The 23482-nt window shown below is 40.0% G+C and overlaps 1 protein-coding gene across 14 annotated transcripts in view; it reads left to right on the top strand.

The window, feature by feature from the left end:
- The window catches only part of DISC1 (DISC1 scaffold protein), a 193679-nt gene that overhangs the window by 30031 nt on the left and 140166 nt on the right, over nucleotides 1–23482 (top strand). For all 14 annotated transcript variants that reach the window (XR_010358920.1, XR_010358919.1, XR_010358918.1 and 11 more), the window contains 2 exons: nucleotides 3911–4860; nucleotides 8362–8431. Coding sequence is in view for 11 of the 14 variants with exons in the window: in XM_064413843.1 (XP_064269913.1) it covers nucleotides 3911–4860; nucleotides 8362–8431 (1020 nt within the window). In the remaining 3 variants the exon portion in view is untranslated. The remainder of the gene's footprint in view (nucleotides 1–3910; nucleotides 4861–8361; nucleotides 8432–23482) is intronic.

The raw sequence follows: 23482 nt of genomic DNA, 5'->3' as shown, positions 1-23482 counted from the left end.
GAAATTCAGTAAATGAGTCAAACTGTAACTGATTAGGAACTTGCAGCATTTTACATATTTCTGCGACATAGGAGCTGAAGAGTAATGGTTAATGTCATGTCAGATTTATCGCCAAGAGTGGTTCATTTTTGTTTCTGATAGGTTAAACATTTATGCGTGTATGTTTGTAAATAATAAATATGTTGTGGAACTCACTTACTTTGTGTATAGTTTGATGCAGGTGTTTGGGGCTTCTTTAAGAGAAGCAACACTACAGAAATTGCTGTGAGCAGTGCTTTGATAGCTGGCTTTGAATATGACCAAATACCTTTTCTTCCACATCACAGTTACCACCCACAAGTGCTCTGAGGATGAATTTGTTATTCTAATGAAAATGAACTGTGTATAATATAGGTGTATTCAGATAGTTGGGCTAGCTTTAAAACTGCGTCTATAATTTCTCATTTTCAGGGAGAGTATGATCTTGCAAGCATTCTGCATCACATGCTTATAGCAGGAGTGAGAAGATGATCGCCTCAGAGTTTCTGTACTGATCTGTACAATTCTACCAGAATAACAAAAATTGAAGATATTTACACCTTTTCATCCACAGATGCTGTTAGAACATTTGGTCCTGAGCTGCTACTTTTGTGGCTGAGAACAAAGACTGATGATCTAAAATAAATTAGATTACTGTTTTGCTGTCCTTTGGTGTCAGGTTGGACACAAGAGAATGTGCTCTTTCCATCAGGAAATGCTCTTAGGCTTCACCTCTCCCTCTTTCACCTCACTTGGTGCAACTAAGATGTTGCTTTACAGCAAGAGACTATTTTCTTTTTCCCTCTGCTCTGGATCTGAACTGCTATTGTACATGAAATGTTGATCATCAGGAAAGATTGCTATGGTAAAAGAGCTGTTAAGAATATTTCTGAGCTTTCATAATTTGAATTTGAAGTAATTTGCACATATCTGCCATTAAATATATGTTACATTGTCTTCTAAGATTGTAAAATATATATTTTAAAAATTTGACTTTTAATATTACTATTGAAAGGCTCTTCCATTTGTAGATTTCTAAATGTGTGTCTCATACAATGCATGACACCCTGTAGGGTAGGGCTTTAAAATTGCCTTTGGTTGTTTTCATTTGGATAATTTTGTAGTTAATTGCCAACAGTTATTTGATGTTCTTCAAACTGAGATGAGAAGAATTTAAGGCCTGTCTTTTTATTTTGTAACAAGCCAGCTGAATTGGTTCAGTGTAATTTCTCTGACAGGCAGACAAGGCAAGCTATGGTTGGAAGGTTATGCAGAGAAAGTTTATAGAGCTGTATCTCAGATATGTAATAATAAACAACTGAAATTATTCTAGTCTTGAGAACAGGGGCATGGCACAAGGGTAAACAGTGCCCAGACAGTACATCAAGGCAATAGAACCCTCCTGGCGGGGTTTTGTGATGGCTGAGGGCTCTGTGAGTGCTCTCTAGCTGGACCTGGAGATTGGGCTTCCCCTTATCCTTTGGGAAAGGTGAGAGTGTCCATGTTCAAGTCAGTCCCAGCTCTGCCTGGCTCTCAGGGGCAGCCACGTTCGGGCAAAGGACTGCAGCTCTCTCCCTGTAGCATCCTCTGGATGCCTCGTGGCTTGGCCTGATTCTCATCCTGGGTATCACTGGGGCAGTGTAACTCTGCTCCGGTATCCAGGTGAATGCTTTGTGCTGCTGGATGGACTCACCAGGAGAGGGACCTGGAGTGCATGCAGGAGCAGAGTGCCAAACCTGTCTAGAGGCTGTCTGTGAACCTTGTGAGGGGCACAGAGATGTGTGGGCTGTGTGAGATCTCATTCAGGACACTGCAATTGGACCCCTTTGGCTCCAATAATTTTTAGAATTGCATCCAGTTCACTTGGTGTGAATATCTAATGCTTTGGCCAATTTAAACCTTATTTACATTAGCTTAGTTTAAATTTGGTGTTTAAAGAGCTCTAATTATCTGTCTACTTTAGAAATTCATAGTGACTTAGTGAGATCAATTTTAAACTGATTTTAATTAAACCAGAGGACCTTTTGTGTTTTTACAGATGAGACCTTTTTAAATGGCCATGGACTATATGCAGCCTTAGAATGACTCTTATGCATGACTGATTTCTTCTGCTGAAGTCAAATTTAGCCTATTGTTTTGTATATAAACCAAAAGAATTAAATTTTAAAGAACATTCTGTTCAGTTTTCGTTCCCTTGCTCTGAGAGTGATTCCTGTTTGTTAAGACTTCTATTAAATTACTCCCAGAACAGCATTTCGCTGTCTTTTTATAGTAGACAGGCTGATGGACTCCATGACCTTTTTTACTTCTGATTTCTGTGATGCTTTTTTTCCTCAGACAAAAGAGAATATAAGAGACTGCTGGGATATTCTAATTTATGGTGATAGGAGGCAGAATACAGGGGCTTAACTGCAGTCCCATGGTGAGATGTGCCACTATTCTAGTATACGGAAAATGTATAAATTGCTTTTGTTGGAGGTTATTTGGAGAGAATGTAATGAATGTTGGGAAAATTCTCCTGGGAAGTTTCGGTTCAAATGCTTAAATTCTTGTATAAGATGTCATCATAGTGAGGTGTGTGTGAGGCCTGTGTTAGGAGCTGCTGAAGAATTTAGATTATGTGCATATCCATCAATGTAAAAACTGACAAAGGCTTGTGATTAGAGAGGAATGTTAAATGTAAAGAAAAAATATCAGAAACTTGTGTTTTTGTAAGGGCTCTGTGTGGGTGATATGAATATATCCAACACCCAGTTGGTTCTGTTTCTGTGAGTAGAGGGCAGCTAATAGAGGCATAATTCAGCTAGACATCAGATCCCCTTGAAGAGTGATTCTGGCAAAAATGTGCAGTCAATATCTTTTTGTGTTACAAAATGGATGATAGTGCAGGCCTTGTATTCCCATTGATTCCCATTGTGCAGGACAGAAAAATGGAATACCATTTAACCAGCAGTAAACACATGAGAGAAAGTAGTCATCATGTAATCTTTTATCAATAATGCATATATAAAAATATACAGAAAACACAGACATTAAATTCTCATCTCCCAATTTTACTGTTTACTGTGGAATTTTTATCTTGTTTGGGTGGGGTTTTTTGTTTGTTTTCCTATCTCAGCAAATAACAAATTTATCTTTTCATCTGTGTAAGTGAGGTATGTGTAAGGAAATCAAGTTACTGAGCAGAGGCTCCTTCTTAATGACATTAATACTTTAGTAATGCTAAAAAATAATAATTTTCTAGGATTGGTGATTCTTCATGCAAAGCTTTTCCTTCAACTTTACATTTTGGACAATAGGTAGTATCATAAATCTAAATGACAACTTGTGTAGTATCTCATTAGACCAACATCTGCAACCACAGGGTGTTACAGTTGTATCTGTTATGGCAGCAGAGCCTGAGCCATTTGCTACTCATGGTGTTAAAACATGGGTATGAACACAAGAAACTGAACAAAACCTCTTTGTGATCGTGGTTCTCACATTTCGGGTGCAGATTCAGTCCTATCTTAGATGTGCTTGTAAGTCTGAAATCAGTTTGCCTCAGAGAAACTTAAACCAAGTTTCTGCTTCAGCGTGCTGTTAAGCAAGTTGAGAATGGAAGAGCAGAGTGATATTGTGAATAGGGAGGATGATGCGATACATTGTACCCAGGTTTGTGTCCGGATGGAGGAGCTTGTTAGTGAGCTCGCTTAAAAACAAGTGGGAACTCTTTAGAAGGCGAATGAATACACACAGTGTTCTCTATCTGCAGTATGGTCAGTGTCTGTGTCTTGTTGAAGTGGAAAACAATACACTGCTTGAAATTTCAGAAACAGCTATTTTCAGACACTACAGTATGTTAAGCCTGGAAAACTGCAGAAACACTTACTGACTTTTTCTCCCCTCCCAGGTGATCACCAGCAATTGATGCCGGTGGGCTCTCTTCGTAAAAAGAAGCTGGCAAGAAGACCTGGATACATGAGGCCAGAAGCTCAGCGACAGATGGAGTTCCAGTCCCCGGGTTCCTGTGCGGGGTGCAGCCCAGCAGAGCTCCAGCAGCACTGTGGAGGCACCGAGGGCTGTGCTCTGCACAGACAGTGCCAAAATGACTTGGAATTCCTGCGCTGTAGTGCTGTAGCTCCTGCTCATGGGGTGACAGCCTTGGCCGCTACTGGAAATGCTCCAGGATGCTGTGAAAATCTTTCTTATTGTAATGGTCCACAGTCAGAAAGCATAGGGACAGGGGTCTGCCCTGCTGCCACAACAGGCAAAGGAGATGCTTCTGCTGTGTGCTGCCGCAGCAGCAAAGTGAGCAAGCCCCCAAACATGTGTGCTTTGGATCAGACAGAAGTGAATAACAACTGTGAATATCGAAACAGAGGTAGTATTTCTCATTCTGCTGGTGCACAGGATAGCTTTAGATCAAGTTTCAGTTTCATACAGCTCTCTCTGAACTCGGCCTCTGGAGTAAATGATGTGGAAGGCAAATCTATTGAGGAAGATGAGATTGCTCTGCATCCCAAAACCACAGGCAATCTGCAGAAGCCAGAAGAGATGGCACAAACTCATGAGCACTTGGGAGATTTGTGTTGCTCCTCCAGATCCAGTGAAGATTGGCAGCATGAACATGAGAGCCCAGTAAATGATAAATTACAGGATTGTGAGACTGTCTCTCTCTTGGATATAGATGCAACATTTTCATATTCTACAGATTCCTCGGATGCAGCATCTGCTGGCTCTTCTGTCACCTCAGGCTACGAAAGTAGCTTTACTGTCAGTGACCATAACTGGGATACTTTGATGAAAAAATATGAACCAGTGCTACAGGATTGCTTGCTCGGCAACCGCAGTACTTTAAAGGTCAGTAATCTCACTTTGTTTTTGATACCTTTTCCTCAAAACATTTTATTTGTAATGCCAAAATCAAAGTTTTCATAGGAGTTTAGATACTACTGGCTTTTGTGGTCTTTGTTCAGAGTTTTACAGTAGACCTCTGCATGACAAAAATGAGATAACAGGATTTGTTTGGTTCTTGAAAAATAGGTGATATTTTTGCAGTACCCTATTCTATGTTCTACTGAAACTTTAATCCTCTCATTTCCAACATCACACATCAGTTTCTGACTTCAGTAAGTACCACTTCTTTTCACAGGTGGCTGTTTTGTCTGCAGTTTGGGTCATACGTAGTATAAAATTAGGAGGTGGTAAGAACTCTTTTGTTGAAGTGTCATGATTTAGCAACACTGAACTTTTTAATTGGAAATGTTGAAGTTGAGCCAAAGACTTCTAAGAATTGGGCAACTTTGTGAAAGTAGTGTGTAATCTAATACGTGCTCTCCCCATGTGAAGACAAAGGGGAATCAAGTCCCTTTCTGTCTCCAGCTGGGAACTGAACCTTTTTTTCTTTTCCCCTTCCACCCTAGAGGAGTAGTGGGGCTGGTGAGTCAGGAGTCTTTTTGCATATATGTATGTTCCTGCATTTGTACCTACAGTGTACACAGGCAGTGTCATTTCACTGTGCTCTCTGTGCTTTTATAGGAGAGGGGTGGGGAAGCTTTAGGAAGGATCATCTGTGTTATATTTTTATGGTGGTAGGGTGGGCATTCTGAGCTTACCCTATCAAAGGAGCCAAGTATTGGCTTTATTGTGCACACAGGAAACATTAATCTAGAAATTAATATGGACACAATGGATTGCACTAATTTGTTCAAGGTGTACTGAACAAATGGTAATGGAATTTTGGGGTTTTTTTTGGGATTTTTTTTGGGGGGTTTTTTTTTAGGTGTCTGGGTTGTTTTTTGTTTTGTTAGGTTGTTGGTTTTTTTTTTAAATTTAATTTTAATTGTCTCACTAGTGGCCGCGTTTCTTCGTTGCCTTTCAGAAGCTCAGCTCTTTGTAACTTCTCAGCTCAAACACATACCTGGTGAGATGTGCTGTATGGCCTTTAGGCCTAATGAAACAACCTGCTCTGGGGAGACTTTGCACAGACCTCCTGTCTGGGTAAAACAGAAGGCTGAGAAAGGTTTATTCTTTCTTTGCTTACCATGGCATCTGACCTGGGCTTGCAGTGCTCTGTAATACTTTATTTTCATAGATAATATGTGTAGAACTCAAACTAGGTTCTCTTATTTACAGACTTCACACACATTTACATGGAACAGTTTCTTTGTTTTCATGCCTGGAATTGCAATGTGCCCATTGTCTGAGATGGTTTGGGAAATTAATTCACTGCAAATTTGGGAATGCATAACGCAATCAAAATAGGAAATTATTTTTCTTTCTTTTTGGTATTGCTTATTTGATAGGCACAAAAGAAACATTGCTATCTTTAATTTCTGTATTCATTAATACATTGAATGGAGAACTGGGGATTTGTGCCCTTAGATGTCTTTGCCCTTGGTTAGCCAGTGGTGTATGTTGAATTTGAAGCACCTTCCTGTTGTAATGATAATGAGTAGAGTCTCAAAGTTTCCTCAGAAAGGAACAAAGGCAAAGGTAGTCAAGAAAAGGAGACAAAACCAAAGTTGTTACAATTATGCTTTCTCCGTACTTAAAAAGTGATCTTCATCTGGTGCACATCTAGGACTTGCCATGCTGAAGCACAGGCAGGTCATTGATTTGCTGAGCTCCAAGTGTCTCCCAGCCTGCCAGCACTTTACAGAGCAGCATCAGTCAGTTTGCCGTGGGCGTGCCTGGGCTCTGGTACCCAGGCAGGCTTTAAATGACCTGCCACTGTAGGACATGATGGAATAAACACTGCCAGCAGCAGCAAAGCTGAACTCTCAGCATAGGTGGTTACTGTACATCATGTATATGAAAAAAGTGTCACTTGAATCATTCCTACTGCAAGCCTCTTTAAAACTTTATAAAAAGTCAGGCATAAAACACAGAAAATAATTTATGCTGGGGGTTCAGAGCTCTTCCCTTCAATACCATTTGCATTCCTCACTAGCCTCAGAGAAAAAAGATTGGAGTTCCAGGAAATGAAAACCAAAATAAAGTAAAGCACAGAAGAAATAGGAATGTATACAGTGTTTTGTGTTTGTTTTTCTTCTGGAGCATCCTATAGCCTATTATTAATCAAACATTTTTGGATACTTTCCTGACTTTATTTTTTTAGTTCTTTTCTTACTTTCTACTTTCACATACCATATTTAGAGGGAAATCCTGAATTTAAAGGCTTGTGTGTTGATTGTCTAATTTGTGTGCTGATGTGTAGTCATAATAACTGAGTGCTTCTATTAACTTGTTGACTGGCTGTACCTGTTTTTCTGTATGCAACTTAGAGTTTAAATATGAGGATTAAATATGAAAGAGCTTGAGGGACGAGGGAAATATTTTTTTAAGATTTCTTAAGGATGTCTAACGTATGGATTTTAGTGCTCTTCCAAGCACTTTCAGGCTTTGGACTTTGAGAATATACACTGCTTCTTTCTCCAGGCTCACCTTTTTCAGGGCTGATAGTGGCTTGTTTGGTACAGTTCATGCATAAATTTAATAAGAACCATATTCCAGTCTTGTAAATGCAGCTGTGTTAGGCTGTGGCTGTCATGGCAGTGAGGAGAGGACTAAACCTACCTTCTAACCAATTTCTTTTAACAGTAAAAACTTGTAAAGGCCTTACAAAATTTTACTAAATTTAACAAAGAGAATCATTACCTTTTGAAATAAAACTTTGTGGTAAGTTTCTTTTGGAATGTGAGAGAGTACTTTGTATGTGGTTTGGGTATTCTTGGTGTTCTGCTTTTTTTCCTCATCTAGCATTTGCATTGTGAAAATGCAAATATTGATGTTATGTAGATGAGCCTAAATTGTGTTTTAAGGAAACTTTTTTTGGCTGCAAATTAACATTCTTTTCTGACCCAAAACATCAACATACCTGTTCCAAAGTACTCATACTGCATTTCTGTTTACAGAATAAAATGTGGTTTGCATATGGAAATTTTATATTTGTTCTCTGCAAAACTCAGGTACAAAATCGTCAGAAGGAGCTTGGGAACAGACTGTTGAGTACAATGTGATCAGAAGTTGATATAGTGCTGACAGAATTCTCTAATAATCATACTTTCATTTATTCAAAGGGTGAAAAATATCCTATAATCGCACAATCACCTTTGCTTTTCATGAAATATAATTTGTTATTCTCTGTGTGTGTTTGGACTAAAGCCATGCTTGGCTCAAGTAGCTGCAGTTCAGCTGACTTCCAAATAGGTCTGTCTACTTAATAAATACTGGGATTAACCATCATAATTTGGCCATTGTAGTGATGTAGTAATCCATTAAATTTATATTGCATAGAAGTTTATAGTTATATATTTTTAAATGCAGCTTCTTCTTAACTAACTTTTTTTCTTTGCATAGTTAAAATCCTTGATCTTACGGCTTCAGAGGCTTCAGGAAAAAGCAATAGAGGAAGATGACTATGATAGAGGTGAGAATTGCTCCTCCCTACTCCCCACTGGTTCATGCTCCTTTTTTTCCCTCTTTCCTTCTTCCTCTATTAGTTTTATTTTATATTTTCTACATAGCAGTGGCTAGGTGTGAAAACAAGTTCAATGAACTCTATTGTTTATTCTGTCATATGGCAGGAAACAAATTAAAGTAGGTCAGCAGCAGGTAGCAACAGTTTTTATTTTCTTGAGCCACATCACCATGTGGCAAGGTTGAAATCCAAATACCCACCATCTGGATCAGCTGTTTTGAAGCAGCATGACTGAAAAAAAATGCAGAAATGAGTGGAAGCTTCAAAAGGAGAAAGGACAGGCACTGGCTGCTGACAGAGTGAGATTTGCTGCTTGCCACATTTAGTCATGACACTACAACAGGGCTCACAGAAACAAGGTCAGTGGATATTGCAGAAGTGAATGATACTGTCCTGTGGGATTAAGTTGGTGTCCACTGAGTTCAATCAAATTCAGCTAGACAATGTGGTGGTGATAAAACTGCTGGCAAATATCTATCTTTGAAATGCCTTGGCACTTCTGATAAGTTTTGCGTGTATGCACATTAATAATTAGAGCATCCATTAACACATGTTGGGTTTCTTATTGTTCCCTGTTGTGGTAGTCTGTGTTCACGTAGTCATACTTTGATAATCTTGAGGTTCTAGGGTAAATTCTTCCTTCTAGGTCTGTCTTACGTTGGAAGAGACTGAAAGCATTTCAGTGAAATCTGCATGGTTACTTCAGATAATCAGTGTGGAAAAAGACAGCTCCTTTCCTCCCACTTTTATGCTCTCGGCTTTTAGGAATTGGGCAGCAGTCAGACTTGTGGTTTGCCTCTCCAAATTACTGTGTGATGCTTTGCAGTTGTGCCGTGACTCTGTTTTCTTGCCCCCAAAGATGTCCCCAAGATGAAAATCTAGTGTCTATGGGGTAGATGTGTGACATTTCTGCAAGAGTGGTTCTGTTGGCCTCTTAAAGGCCTGCCTGTGTGTAGGAGAAGAGTCTCTTACTGCCACAAGTAATTCTTTTTAGCGTGGCATCCCCTAACAGGGAAAAGTTTTAGGTGTGTTAAAATCTGAGGATGTAGTAGATATTTATGGGTTTAGTCTCTGTCAAATAGACATTATTAATGTGTGTGCTTTACATGTGTAACACTCATAACTCTTCCTTTTTTAAGTGCCTGTGGGTTGAGCTCACAGTTGGAGACTTCCCAACAGCTGTGTACTCGGTGTGCCTGGTTACCGCAGATTCCAGCTGGGATTCTCTAGGCAGTCAGCCAGTCTGACAGCAGTGTTTCAGTGTATCAGGTGTGACATCTCCATGTGATGCCATATAGTTGTTGGCCACAGGGAAAAATGATGACTTGTGTTGAGTCTCACACAGAAAGTGTAGTTTTCCTGGGCACTGGTCTTTCATCCTTAAAACAGGACTAGTTTTCTGTTGTCCATCACTTGCTCCTTTTACCCTTTTCAGTTCCACCCTGGTTATCAAGCAGGGTTAGCACACCTCATTAGCACAGAGGGTGGTATGCAGAATGTTGCATTAATTCCCCTCAGATAAGTGGTCTGTCTGAAATGTTATTTCACCAGGTGTTGTGGGCACAGAGAAAAAGTGATAAGGAGAATCCACAGATTCTGTGGATTCTGTTTTGTGTGGTAATTCTGACATAAACAGGCAGAAAACATTTGTTCTGGTATGGGACTGGATGCTGAGGTGCTTGAGAGACTTTAACTTGAGTTCTTCCATCCATTTGGAAACTAGATACTGTTGCTCTCAGAAAATGACAGACATGCTTCATGCATGCATGCAACCAGGCATCCTGAATTTTACCAACTCCTAGCTTTTGAGTTTTGAGTCCTTGACCTGTTTTCTGTCATACTGCTCTTTGTTCTATTTCTGATACAACTATCAACTGGTGTGTGTGGGTTTTTAAAATTTTTTTTGTGACTACTTTTCATTATTTTCATGGAAGCTGAAGTGGCTCCCTTAGTTTTCCTTTTGTGAAACACAGGCAGTGTATCTTCAAGATAAGACTTGCATGGAGAAAGTGTAGTGCTGCAAGGAGAATCAAATCTGTGGCCTTCCTTCCTCACCTTGCAGTGGCAAAGTTTTCCACCTTTGCTTTTAGAGCTATGTTGCTGCTCCTGGTGGAGAGCAAAGGCTTCCCTGACGTGAAGTTTGAGAGCTTGTTAAATAGCTTACAGATTGGCCTAGTATCAATTTCTGTTCAAGTGAAATATGTAATTAGCCTTCTTTAAAGGGATTTTATTGCCAAATATTACTAGCAGGGAATGGAAATGCTGAATGTGCAGAGCTGTGATGTGGGGCATAAATGGTGGTGTATTATCAGGGAGTGGGAGAAGTGAACCTGGGGCATGGGGAGGGTGTGGACATTTCAGCTGTGATGCTAGAGAGAAAACTACTGATCCTGTAATTTGAGGAGTGATTCTGAGTATAGAGCGAGTCCTCTGCTAAGAGTAGACCTGTTTTGAATCAGAGATAGTGGCAGTGTTGTGTGTGGTGCCAACACAGGTCTTGCTCATTTGGAATTGCTTCAGGGGAAGGATAGACCTAGTGTGATGGGAATAGCTATGAAATGCCCTGGACATGGAAAAGGTGAGTAGAGGAGAGGGAGAGCAGGTGGAGGAGGGGTATGTGTGGCTAGACTCCCCAGGGAGAAGTTAAATTTCCAATAAATACATTATCATGTGTAACTACTGCTTTGGTGTTAGAATCTTCTCTCCAGCTTCAGCCATAGTCAAGATCTTAGCTCCAGAGATTTTCTGACTCCAGCTCTTTCAGAGTCATCTTGTCTTGAGAGAAGGCCTTTTGGTGGGAGGGAGATGTGTTAGCACTTAAAACTCCTCTACGTGCTCTCAACTATTTTCTGCTGTCTGAGACTGCCAACTTCACAGCCTAAGGAAAGACAAGCATCACAGGTTTGACATTGTTGCTTTCCTGCTCTACAGAGCTTTTTGAAAGCTCCTGTAGTTTAAGGTAATCATTGAAACTGAATTATAAGTAAAGCAGGGTCCATACAGGGAGGAAAAAGGGATGCACTGTGTTTTCAGTTGTGGCAACAAGCTAGGAAGTGACTCAAGCTTATCCCCCTACAAAGCCATGGACAAATACCTTATTGCAAGCAGCTCAGGAATAAGGATACATTTGTTTTTCCACCTTGCAGAAACATAGGCGAAATGCATGCTGCTTGAGCTGTTAGAGAACATGGTGTCTTCCAGGTTCATGTTAATGTTAATGCATTTATTTCTGGGATGAGGGAAGATGTTTTAAGGGCAACCACAACCCTCCATCATTGTTTAAGAGACAAGGGAATGCCTGTTTAGGTCTTCAGCTTGTTTCTTCCTAGTTTTTCATTTCTTTAGGTAAATCTAAAGATTTAGATAAATCTTTGTCTTCCTCCTCCCCTTGAGCTTGAGAGCTGCGCAGCAGAAATGACTCTTGCTATTGCTTGGTTGCCTGTGCTGTGCTTCTGGAAGACCTGCCTTGGCATGGTTAGGGTGTTAGTGTAGAGGAGCTTCAATCAGGCATTCAGATAAGTGCATTTTTCCTACACTTTCTGGCAGTGCTGAGTGTGTTGTTTGTTCTGGGAGCATTTGGGGCTGCTCGGGGTGGAGGCCACCCCCGTGTCCCTCGTTGGTGCTCATTTTCTAGAGGTCACAGTGCTGTGAAACCTGCAGGGTGTTCTCTCTTTATGCTGTAGCTGTCATGGGTTTTTTCAAATTCAGATATTCCTCAGCTGTGAAATGGTTGTGTGAAATGCATATTCAGTGAGACAAATACCCTCAGTCCCAGTACAATTTTAAAGAGGAACCCTTGGGATGTTGTGTTTTATTGCTCTTGCTTCTTTTTAGGTGCTGAAATATTGGGAAATAAATCTCTTTTTTTAGGTGCTGAAATATTGGGAAATAAAAGATTTTTTTTTTCTGTATTTACTTGTGGTCTCCTCTTGATGGCCACATTACTGTATATTTTCAAAGCAGGTACTGTACCATGGGAATATAAGCATTTTTCCTTGCATAGCATATAGGAAAAATTGGTCTGTTCTCCAAGGATCACTTGGAGTGTTGTCATGGCTCATTATTCATGATGGAGCTTGACAGCTCCAAGGTTAAACACACTGCTGAATACAGGAGGAGGAAAAAAAAAAGACTGTGTATTTTGTGTCTGTGGGAGTTGTGCTTGCAGTGGGAGCAAGTGCATTTTGCTTGGTACAAATCTATTGCCCAAACATTTGAGAATCTTTTTCCTCTTCTTTGCTGCTTGTGCTTCTCTACCTTGCCTGGTGCAAGAGGCAAGTGGATTGTTAACTGTCAGGACTGAGTCTTGCTGCTGAATTCCCCTACTGGCTCACGTGCCATCTTGTTTCTGAGCAAAAAGTTTCTGCAGAACTACTGATTCTTTTGAATTATGGTAATTATTTTTTAAAGAAATTTTTTCTTTGCAGATGCATTCCTTACAACTGGTGAGGAATGCTAATTCCCCCATGCAATTCAGAGTTGGGGTTCTTCAGTGAAGGTCATTGAGCAGATCAGAGCAGCTCCTCATCAGTCCAACATGACAGAACACAAATGTTTATGCCTGTGGTGGCAAAATCTATCCTATCTCAGCAATAAGGATTCAAGTTGTAGATACATTTAATGTCATGTAAGCCTTCAGTTATTTTAGGTGAGCTCTCAAAGGATGAGCTGTGTCAATTAGTGAACTGCCATGGACTTGTGCACTGTGTGCTCTGCAGAAAAACAGTGTTTGCATGATTTTTCTTTATTTTTTGTTCTTTGCTTGTGTTCTTTAAGAACTCTTAATACCAATTGTCTTTTCCATATCTCAGGATCTGCAGGGCATCAAGAACACCCTATGGTGTGTGTAGGAGTTTGAGTCTCATTTTGCATATTTTCCCTTAATCACAAGAATAGGAAGGGAAAGGAAAGACTTTGTAGCTGTTAGTCTCCTGGAGGTTTACACTATAAGAGGTGCTGTTGCTCACTTGAAGCAACTATTTGTTTTAAGTCAACTGCAGAGAGAGTAAATGAGGGAGAATCATGTTCAGTAATGCCTGGGTTGAAAATGTTAAGTGGCGCTCAGAGGAAGGCCTTTGCCACTTCTTACACTGGTACTTGCAAATACTGAACTTTGCAAAAACTCTGAACACCTGGCCAGATGTGTAGCTGTTTGGTATTTATGAGTTTCTTTTTGCAGTTTAAATTGGAGCAGTATTTTTCCCAATTTGAAGTACTATTTCTAATCATAGCTCTTAAACATGTGAACTAATTTGATAATCAAGCAGGTGGGTGGTGTGTTGTTCTTTTTGTTGTCTTTTTTGTTTGTTTGTTTTTTAATGTCTTTTTTTCTTGGAAGAGCTGTTTGTAGATGAGGGTTGGATAGAATCCCTGCTTTACTGTGCTTCTATTATTTTGAACAAAACTCCTTGCTTGACAGATGGCTGCTATAACAGGACACAGAAATGAAGGCAGCTTGGCTTCTTTCTGAGGAAGGACAGGGAATTTGAGAGAAGATATATCTGGAAATAACTCTCGAAGAACACATTACTTTGGACTGGACTTGTTTCAGTGTGGCATGTACCTTTGGAAATTGAATCTTCAAACCCAGCTGTATGTTTAGTGAAGCTGAGGCTGCTGACTAAATGAAAAGTGGTGAATGCTGGAGGAGCAGAGCTGCTGTGACACAGGAGACTTACTGCAAGCTTGTAACTTGCACTTGCAGGCCACTGACTTGTCAGTGGGTTTGGGGTGGATGGAACAAATAGGGCTTTCTGTAGTGCCACACTGTGAGAGCCTTGTTTCATTCCAAGCTTGTAGAAGCTTCCTCAAATCTATGGGTAAGTCTTCTAAGTTTCATTTTTCATTTTTATAACTTTGCTGTAAAGCTATTAAGAGGACAGGGGAAAAAAGAGCTTGTATAAATTCTCAAACCCAAATCTTTGTTACATGGATCTTGTTTATCTTGTCTTATTCTGATAAATTCAAATAACATCCCCAAAAGAGTTTGGAAGGTTGAGGATAGTAAGTGCTTATGTGAAGTATACACTAGACTTAAATTACCTTGCAACAAAACAGAGTCTTGCACCTCTACCAACGGACTGAAATGAAAAACAGGATTCTTTTTGTACATATCCATTTTTTATTTGGTTGCCAGTTGAAACTGTGGACTGAAATGCTGTTGTTCAAATGCTTCATCTTGGCTTCTGTCCACAAGCAGCAGTAACAACATTACTGATTATTTTTGTGCAATCTGTGCTAGGCCTATCCCATTTCTATTGTGCTTGGTTTTGTTTTATTTAATTGCAAAACTGAGCAGGAGTCACAATTTGAAGGTATGAATTTCCTTATCTTGCTGTCAGGTAGACAACTGGGAAAACCTTTTTTGATACTAAATAGTAGTGACCAATGCTTATGAGAGGGAGGTGTGCAATGCATTTCTGGGTATTTGACTTCTTGTTTTTAGTCATTGCATGAGAAACACATGCATCTTCAGCAGGTTCTTGAAATTCTTTTCATGTGAATCCTTATTTTAGACCAGTTGTTCTGTTTCACATCAATGAGTGTCTTGGAGGTAGAACCAACTCTTGCTGTTGATCTAGTTATTCTCCACATTGAAAATGCAGTTTGTTTTTTGTATCTCTAATTCCTTAGCCAATATTGTAGCAGAAACTGCTGTAGTTGTGCAGTATCGTGCTTAAACTGTGCAGCCTAAATATTTTGAGGAAGTGGTAATATTTTATGGGATTCTGCTATGCTCTTGTATTTTAATCTTAGCCAGAGTGAAGAGGTTCAGCTACGTCTTGTGTTTCTGAAGCTGCTTGATGAGAGGGAAATTGCTGGAGTTCTGGCATCCAGAGTGCTTGGAAGCTTTCTCTGCTCCTGGCCATCTGCTGTCTAAAACCGGCACTGCCGGCCACCCTCCTAGGGCAGCAGGGCTCTGTTTCTCAGTCCATGATGCAGCCAAGCTGTTCCCAGACAGCCTGGCTAGTCTTTCACAAACAAACAAGCAATGACAAAAATACGAACAAAATAAGCAATTATGGGTAATTAAAGATCTTGCTGAATTGCTGTTTGAAGCATTGGGCTCTGATGGGTGTAGCTTGGGAGAAGTGTTGATGTGCTATCTGGACAGTACCCACTGAATGAATGACATGGCTCTCCTGATACCCAGCCAGCCCATCTGCTTACTTTGCACTTAAAAACAAATTTTATATTCAGGACAGACTTATCTTTCCCCAGCTATTTAGAGGTATTAGCTCCAGATAAGAAAACTGTGTTTCATTTGCAATATGACCACTGGAGACAGCATGGCTGTAAATTCAACCAACAACTAGACACTGATTTTGTTGCCCTTGTCTTACACTTTGGATATAAAAATTCTAAAGGAAGGGGGACACCTGCTCTTTCAATTGTTATCTGCTTAATAAATGACTAAACATGGGCAGAAAATTGTAGATGTCATGATAATGCAATTTCTTTGTGAATTTGGATTAAAAGGATGCTGAATGAACGTGACTACCATTTGAAAGCAAACATGAAAATCTTTCAGTGTGAGACTTCTGTGGGGAAATGATAATGCTCTTTACTGATTCTTGAATAGTGTCTGGTCAAATTCCTTAATAGGATTTTTTTTGGAGATCTCTGCAGCCCTTCTATTGCTTTCGAAACTCCCCTGCAAAGTGGGATTGCCTCAAGTCAATTAGCCTCTGCTTTATCTTCAGATTTCCCTCCTCTCCTCCATGTCCATCTGTCCAGGTCAAGCAGGCCATGCTGGGGTGTGTTCTTTGTTCTGCAGATGTGCCTGTGCCCTCTGATGCTTCACTGCCTTTGGCATATGCAAGCTTCCGTGAGTTTCTTTCTTATCATTAGCATGTGGAAGGTAAAAGTAGCCAATGTGGTGTTTCATGGAGATCTTTAGTGCTCTTAGGACAGCGATAAGTTTGTGGAGGTAAGCGTTAATGAAAACAGCCAAGTGTGGAAACTTCAAATTCCTAGCGTTCTTATACAATAGCATTGTTGGACAAAGACAGTGAGGCCATAGGAAGTGCTGACTGTGGGACCATCCTAACTGATGTCGGGTAATGTGAGTTTTAGACTTGCTTACCCATTTAATACCAGTCAGGATTCCTGTGACTGGGACATCTTTGTGCTCACTGAGATTTTTTTAAAGTGTGAAAAAAGTAGATGAAATTCATAAGTTGAATTGGTTCAATGTTTGGCAAAGTTGGAAACAAAACAAGGTGGGATGCTGTTATTTGGAGTTATAATTCCAACATGATGTTGGAACCACATACAAATGAAGATGTACAGCATTTTTTGCTTAGATCACAGCAGAGTGTGCTATTTATCTGATTTATTTTTGGGTATTCATTTGGGTGTGCCTCTGGCACTGTCCTGTTTCCCTGTATGCCTCCCTGTTAATGACTCCCTGGAGAAATAACATCTTGGAGAAAAGGCTTTAGCCCTGGACTTGCTAGAAGCTGTCCAGAAGTCATTCAGCTTCTTGAGAAACTCACGGGAAGTACAGAACAGGACCCATTTGGGTTTATATGTGCTGTGTGCTGTGCCTTGTACCGGTGCCAGGGAGTGTGTTAAATATTGGCATTTGGGATATTGGTCTCAAAAATAAGACCTACTTAGAAATGAGTGGGTTTTTATCTGATTTATTTTTTTCAATGTTTCTATGTTGTCCTAATACCCAACCCTAAACTTGGAATAGGTTGTTCTAAGATCAGGACTTGCAATATCTAAATTTCAGACATTTCAACTTCTTCCTCTTGCCTGAAGAAACTTTCAAGGGGCGTGGTGCAAAGAGGTACCAACTGATGAGTTCTGCAAAGCTTGTGTACTTGAGTTATACTGAGTGAGAACACGCGGGAGACATCTCAAATTGGACAGGAGTAACAATATCACTTCACTACTTAAACACTCTTCAGCAGATGTGTTTGTAAGACTTGTGTCTAACTCTAGGATTTCAGTTGTGCAAAATATGTGGGAAATTTTTCTTTGTTTTCTTCCTTTTGTGTTGTGAGGCAGATGAGATCAGTTTTTAGCTATGGGTGCAGATGTTGGCCTTCTGGAGTTAAATACTCATTCTCAGTGTAGGATTTTGCAGGGCCATGAATTCCAGACAAAGTTTGTCATGGGGAAATATCTTTAGCAGTCTGACCATAATTAGATAAGCTTTTGGAAGAGTTGTCATGCCTGAAAGTTTGTATTACTGTTCTAACTTAACTAGGTGTCCTGGCTGACTAGCTAGCAGGACAAGCCTTGTGCTGCCTGCTTTGTGGTGCTAGGATAAATGTGTGATAGGCAATAGCATGGTGCTGTGGTGTGTGTGAGGGGAAAAGACAGTTGTAGCTTTGCTTTACAAATCAGTAGACTCCATGCTTGCCTTTGAAACTTCACAGTGAAAATATGACATTTGCTTCTCTAAAACTGCCAGTTTGGTATTTTGTAGTAGCTGGTAATTGATAATGTTAAGTACATACAGTTTTACACTTGCTTCATTAAATCTGAATAACCAAGAGAACATATAGATAACTAAAATCACTATCTAGGAAGGATTTCTTTTTATGAAAAACAAATACTGATCACTTATTAGAAAATTGGAAATTCAAAAGCAAGTAGTTTGGAATTTTCCATTGTGCATACAAATAGCAGTAAAACAAATGTTCCTGGAATAAAAAGTATTTTTAGAAACTTCTGGAGGAACTTGGCTAATAAAAAGTCTTCTGAAAGTTCAGGTGGAAAAGCTGGTGTCACTAAATGGGGTAATTTTTTTTTCAGCTTTGGTTTTCCTTATAGAGGTGAAGATCAGCTATGCAGTCATGATCTATTGCTTTTAGAGTGGTGGATAATTTGAAATTAATAATGGCATAAAAAAAGGACATATAAATGGGATTGTGACTATCAGTCCAATTCTGGAACTTAATTCTACTCTATCTGTTTTTGAAGCAAATTATTTTTAGTCCTAAGAGCTTTATAATTTTAAAGTGAAATGTATGTTTAAAACTCCCTCAAGCAATACAACCTGTAAGTGAATTTTGCTTGTGTTATCAAATGAGCATGAAATGCCCTCATGTATTTTTCATTTTTAGTAAATAAAGGATATGATGTAATGGGATAACTTTTGGCTGCACTTCTGCACTGGGCTGAAGCTGGGCTCTTTTCAGTCTGAATACTGAGTAACAGCAAGAACTTTCTCAATGGGAGTAATCTGAAAGTAAATAGTTTTCTTAATCATGAGCACATAGGAATATAGAGAGAAAAGGTTGGTCCTGTACGCCATAACACAGGGCAAAGCCTACTAGTAGGGTTATTGCTGAAAAGTCCTCATCTGTCAAGTACCACTCAAGGGGAACTGATTTCTCAATCCTTCATCTGAGCAAGAATCAAACTGGTGAACTGGAGGAAGAAAGCTCAATAGCCCATTAGTTCTTGTGTTTACAGGTTTGAGAAAGTGGCCCTGGTGACTTAAGGAAGCTACACTGACTCTGACCTCCTTCACATGTGTACAGGCAGTTATCTGCTGTTCTGTATTCACAGGCCAAATGCCATGCTTTGTTGCTCATGTTCACAGAGAATCTGCTGTCCTGGCCTTTCCAAGAACAAACAAAAGGAATAAATCAAACAGCTCAGCTCTTTTAAGTACATAGCTGTAATTAAAATCAAACTCAAATTAATATTGAAGTGCAGGGCTGTTGGTTTGAAATATTTTAATTACTACCTTTATGTGGTGGAGAAAACACTTTTGAGCAAGAACTGAAATAGCCCCGTTCACAGGTAGGCTTTAACAGCTTGTTATTCTGGTGCTGTCTAATAATAATGAAAATAGTGAGGAGTTCTGAACAGAGAGATTCTGGTCAGGCTCTTTTGCTTGCCTTGCAGAACCTAGGGTAAGAAGACTCAACATGTGTGTAAAGAACCCAAAACAATTAATAATGTTGTGTAAAATGACAAGATCTTCTGAAGATACTAAGGAGGATAAAAACAAGAATTATTTGGGGAAAAAAAATCCAAAGTAGAATTACTTCAGAATTAAAATTTAATTCTGTTTCAGAGCAATGTGCCTGCGGAAGCACTGCTACTAGATTGGTTTTCTGATATAATTATTCTGCCATCACAAATCTCATATCTGCTTGTAGAGAAGTCTGAGTGTTGTGCAGTTTTATATTTCCTGTCTCAGGTGCTTGTTTCCCCACCTGTAACTCCCAGGACTTACTATGAGGAATACATAGGATGCTGTTATCTGTTATTTCATTTTTTTTGGAACAGTTTTGAAAACAATCATGACATTCCAGGTAAGAAGGAGGAGAGAAATCTGGCAGAGAAACAATCTTTACTCCCTATATCATGCAGTCTTGCCACTTTGCTTGTTGAGTGAACTTACCCTTTACTTTATACAAGAGGTGTTTCTCTCTGCCCTGCTCCTGCTTTCAAAATATTTAGGCTTTTTCTACCTATAAGTGTTGTACTGACTGACCCACTCAGGCTGCATATATAGGGGCAGCCTTACATGCTAAAATTATTTTATTGTTATTGCTCCTCTCAGAGGGACAAAAAAAAAAGACAAGAATTCCTTTCCTTCTCAGTCAGGAAAGGAGAAGGCGAGGCTGCCTGTCTGTGTGTGAATGGCTAATGCCTCACCAGTGCAAACAGATGGGATTTACTTGGGAACAGTGTGGGCAGCAAAGCAGCTGAGCTGTGTTTGACTTACTTTCTTTACTTGTGACACACTTGTTTGTTGAGTGTAGGAAAAAAATCATTATGTCAAAAAAACTGAAACAAAGCTTTTTTGGCTGGTTAAAGTGTCCTGAAAAATGCTGCTTTTGCTCAGATGAGGAAAAAACAATGAATTATTTCCTGTTTAAGCCAGTGCTGAGCTCTGTGCTGAGTGCAAGAGGTCATGTGAGGGCTAGAATCCATCAGGGGGATAATGTAGCTGGTTCTGATGGACAGGCATCTTCTGGGCTTGAAGGAAGCTTGTCAAACTTGATATTTGACTTTCACAGGCCTCTTCTGAGAGGTTTCTTGTACCTCCATGCATGCTCCTGTAGCTGGGACTGTGCCATTAGTGATGTTTGCCACATTTCCTGGCCTCCCTTGGGTGCAAGCAAACAGCATTTTTTCTTCTGTCTTTCTGAAGTTAGCGGCCAAGTTTGCCTTGCATGTTGTTAATTTGTTTAGAAGCCCTTTTTTTGCCCGCTTTTATTTTATAATGTACAATTCTTTAATAGAAACCTCCTTGCCAATGTCTATTATTGCTCAGAGGGAATGCTGATAACAGCAACTAATAGTGAACTGAATGATTGCTTACAAAACCAGTTTTGATTTCTGAAGTTAGAAGGGATGGAAAATTAGTTCTTCAGGGAAGTGTGCCCTTCTTGATTCAAAACACTCCTGGCTCTCCCTTTCCTAAGAGGTAACCTTTCCTCTATTTGCATTAGAAAAGGGAACTTCTGTGCTCCCACTTCCCTGCTCTGGAGTCCTGTGCCGCCTGCCCTTCTCTACACTTCCCCTAATCCATTCTTTCTGTAACAGAAGTGGGTAGGTCAGTGGCTTGTCTGCCTTCCCCACTCCTGGAACAGGATTCTAGAAGCCATTGTGCTCTTAGCCGAGAGTCATGAGGGGTTTTTGAATTTTTTTCATGTAAGGCAGATGCCTTTAGGGTTCACATTTCTTTGTCTGTAGGAAGATCTAAGGAGTTTGGATGGTTGGTTGGTCAAGTATGTATAGTTGGTGCCTATTACACCTGAGGAGTGTCTTCTTTCTCATGCTTTTTTTGCACAATCTTAATTTCTTCTCCCCTATCCATTACAGAATTATACTTCATATCTGCCCAGAATTGTCAAAGTCCCTTTTTAATATCCAAGATTAATCTGTCTTGTAATGCAACAGCACACAGTATTCCTGATATCTCCAATGCCTACTTAAAAGAAATATTGCCGAATGTTACCTGGGCTGCAGAGCTTTTTAAGCACCCTTGGGAAAGCAAAGAAAGCTTTTTTGCAGCCCTGTTAGGCAACCAAAAAGGCTCCCTTTACCAAAGTAGACTGGATAACCTTTGAAAAAATGAAGAAAACAGTGTGAAATACTAGATTTTTTTTCCTCAGTTCTCATCTGCAGGCCAATTGACTCTTGACAGTTGGAGGTCTTTTTTGAAGTGACGTGTATTGCACGAATCTATCATCTTGGCTTCCAAGCAAGTAGACAAATGATACTGGGGTCAGTTAAAAGTCACAAAAAGTACCAGTCATCCCTTCTATGCAAAAAGGCTTAAAGTAACAGCCCAAACCTACTTGCAATAGAGAGATAGAGACTTCCTTGATGTTAATATTCTGCTCAGCCAAGATTAACTAACTGCTGCAGACTTCCTTTGAAAGTTAGGATGAAGCTGGTGCTATACTTATTTCCAGTCAAGGAATGTTCTTGGGAGCTTGGGGTAAGGTCAAAAAGTTGAATGAATGTTTCATCACTGCCAACTCTCGTGAAGTTCATGACTGTCCTGCTTTACTGCTTTTTCCCACTTTACTCAGGACTTGTCAGGCCACACCTGGAATACTGTGTTCAGTTTTGGTCCCTCCTACACAAAAAAAAAGATGTGGACAGGCTGGAGAGGGTCCAAATAAGGACCGTAAAGATGACCAGAGGACCGGGAGCCTTCAAGGCAAGGAAAGGCTAAGAAAACTGGATTTGTTCAGCCTTTAGAAAAAAAGGCTTAGGGGGAGACATTGTCACCATGTCCCCATATTTAAAAGATGGCTACAAAGAAGATGGAGAGTCCCTTTTTGCAAGGAATCACATGAAAAGACAAGGGGTAACGGGCACTAATTACTCCTAGATTGATAGCAGTTGGACACAAGGAAAATTTTTCACAATGAAACCAGTCATTGGAATAATCTCCTTAGGGAAGTGGGGCATTTCCCAGGGTTGCATACCTTTAAGGTTCAGCTGGGTAGGGTCCTGGGCTGCCTTGTCTAGACTGTGCATCTCTGAGAGAGGTTGGATCAGGTGATCCCTGAGGTACTTTCCAACCAGGTATTCTATCACTGATTCTGCTCCCTTCTTTTGGTGAGGAGCCTAATTTGGCCTCAAATATCTGTTAGAGAAACATCCAGTAGATCTGGGGTATGTTTAGCAGCATTATGATGTGGTGAGTGCTGAACTGCCTGTGCATAGTCTTTGTGCAGGTGGTGTTCTTGCCATGCTTGGTTTTTGATCAGTATTTAAATGGCTCTTTCTTTATTGCTCAGCTGCTTCCAAGCATAAGCAGCTGCTTGTTACTGCAATCCGTGGGGATGACCATAGAGGACAAGGAAGTAATTAGTACTTCCTTGTTCTCTATGGTCATCCCCACGGATTGCAGTGACACCAGTGGGAAATGTGGATCTGTCAGAACTGCTGTCTCTGGATGGATTTTGTCCTCTGGTGTTTTGTACTTGTTCATTTAGAAATACTCTGCTTGGGGTCCCTTCCTGGCAAAAGGGCTGTGCATTTGCTTACTGCCTTAACCTTGGCCGTGAGGAGTTGCCAGGGCTCCTACTGTGCAAATTCAGCCCCAGCAGATGCTGTTTTAGAAATAAAGCCAAACTAAGAAGGGAGAAGAAGTCACAGAGCTAGAAGATGTCTTAATATCTGAGTATCTTAACCCTTTGTTTAGACGATAAGCAATTTAAAGAGTCATGTTAAGTACAAGAACAAATAATGGCTTGTTTAATTTCCAAAGGAAAATTTGGGAAACTGGTGGAGGCACCAGGAATGCCTGAACTGAACAAGAGATACTTTGCTTCTTATAACAGAATTTATTTCTGACTTTTTAAAATATTTATGCTAATTCTCTTGTTTAATAACAGTGGAAGAAGAAGGTGAATATGATGACTGTGCAAATCATGTGGCATCAGGGAGAACTTCTGTAGAATTTTTGATTTAGAAACAAAGGCTTTTGATCATTGGTGAAGCTCAGTAACCAGGATATAATGTAGGAGATAAGGCAGATGTACAGAGGGAAGTATTCAA

Source organism: Passer domesticus, chromosome 3 (genome assembly GCF_036417665.1).
Source record: "Passer domesticus isolate bPasDom1 chromosome 3, bPasDom1.hap1, whole genome shotgun sequence".
NCBI lineage: Eukaryota > Metazoa > Chordata > Aves > Passeriformes > Passeridae > Passer > Passer domesticus.
Note: the sequence above shows the minus strand (reverse complement) of the source record. Positions and strands in the feature narration are given on the sequence as shown.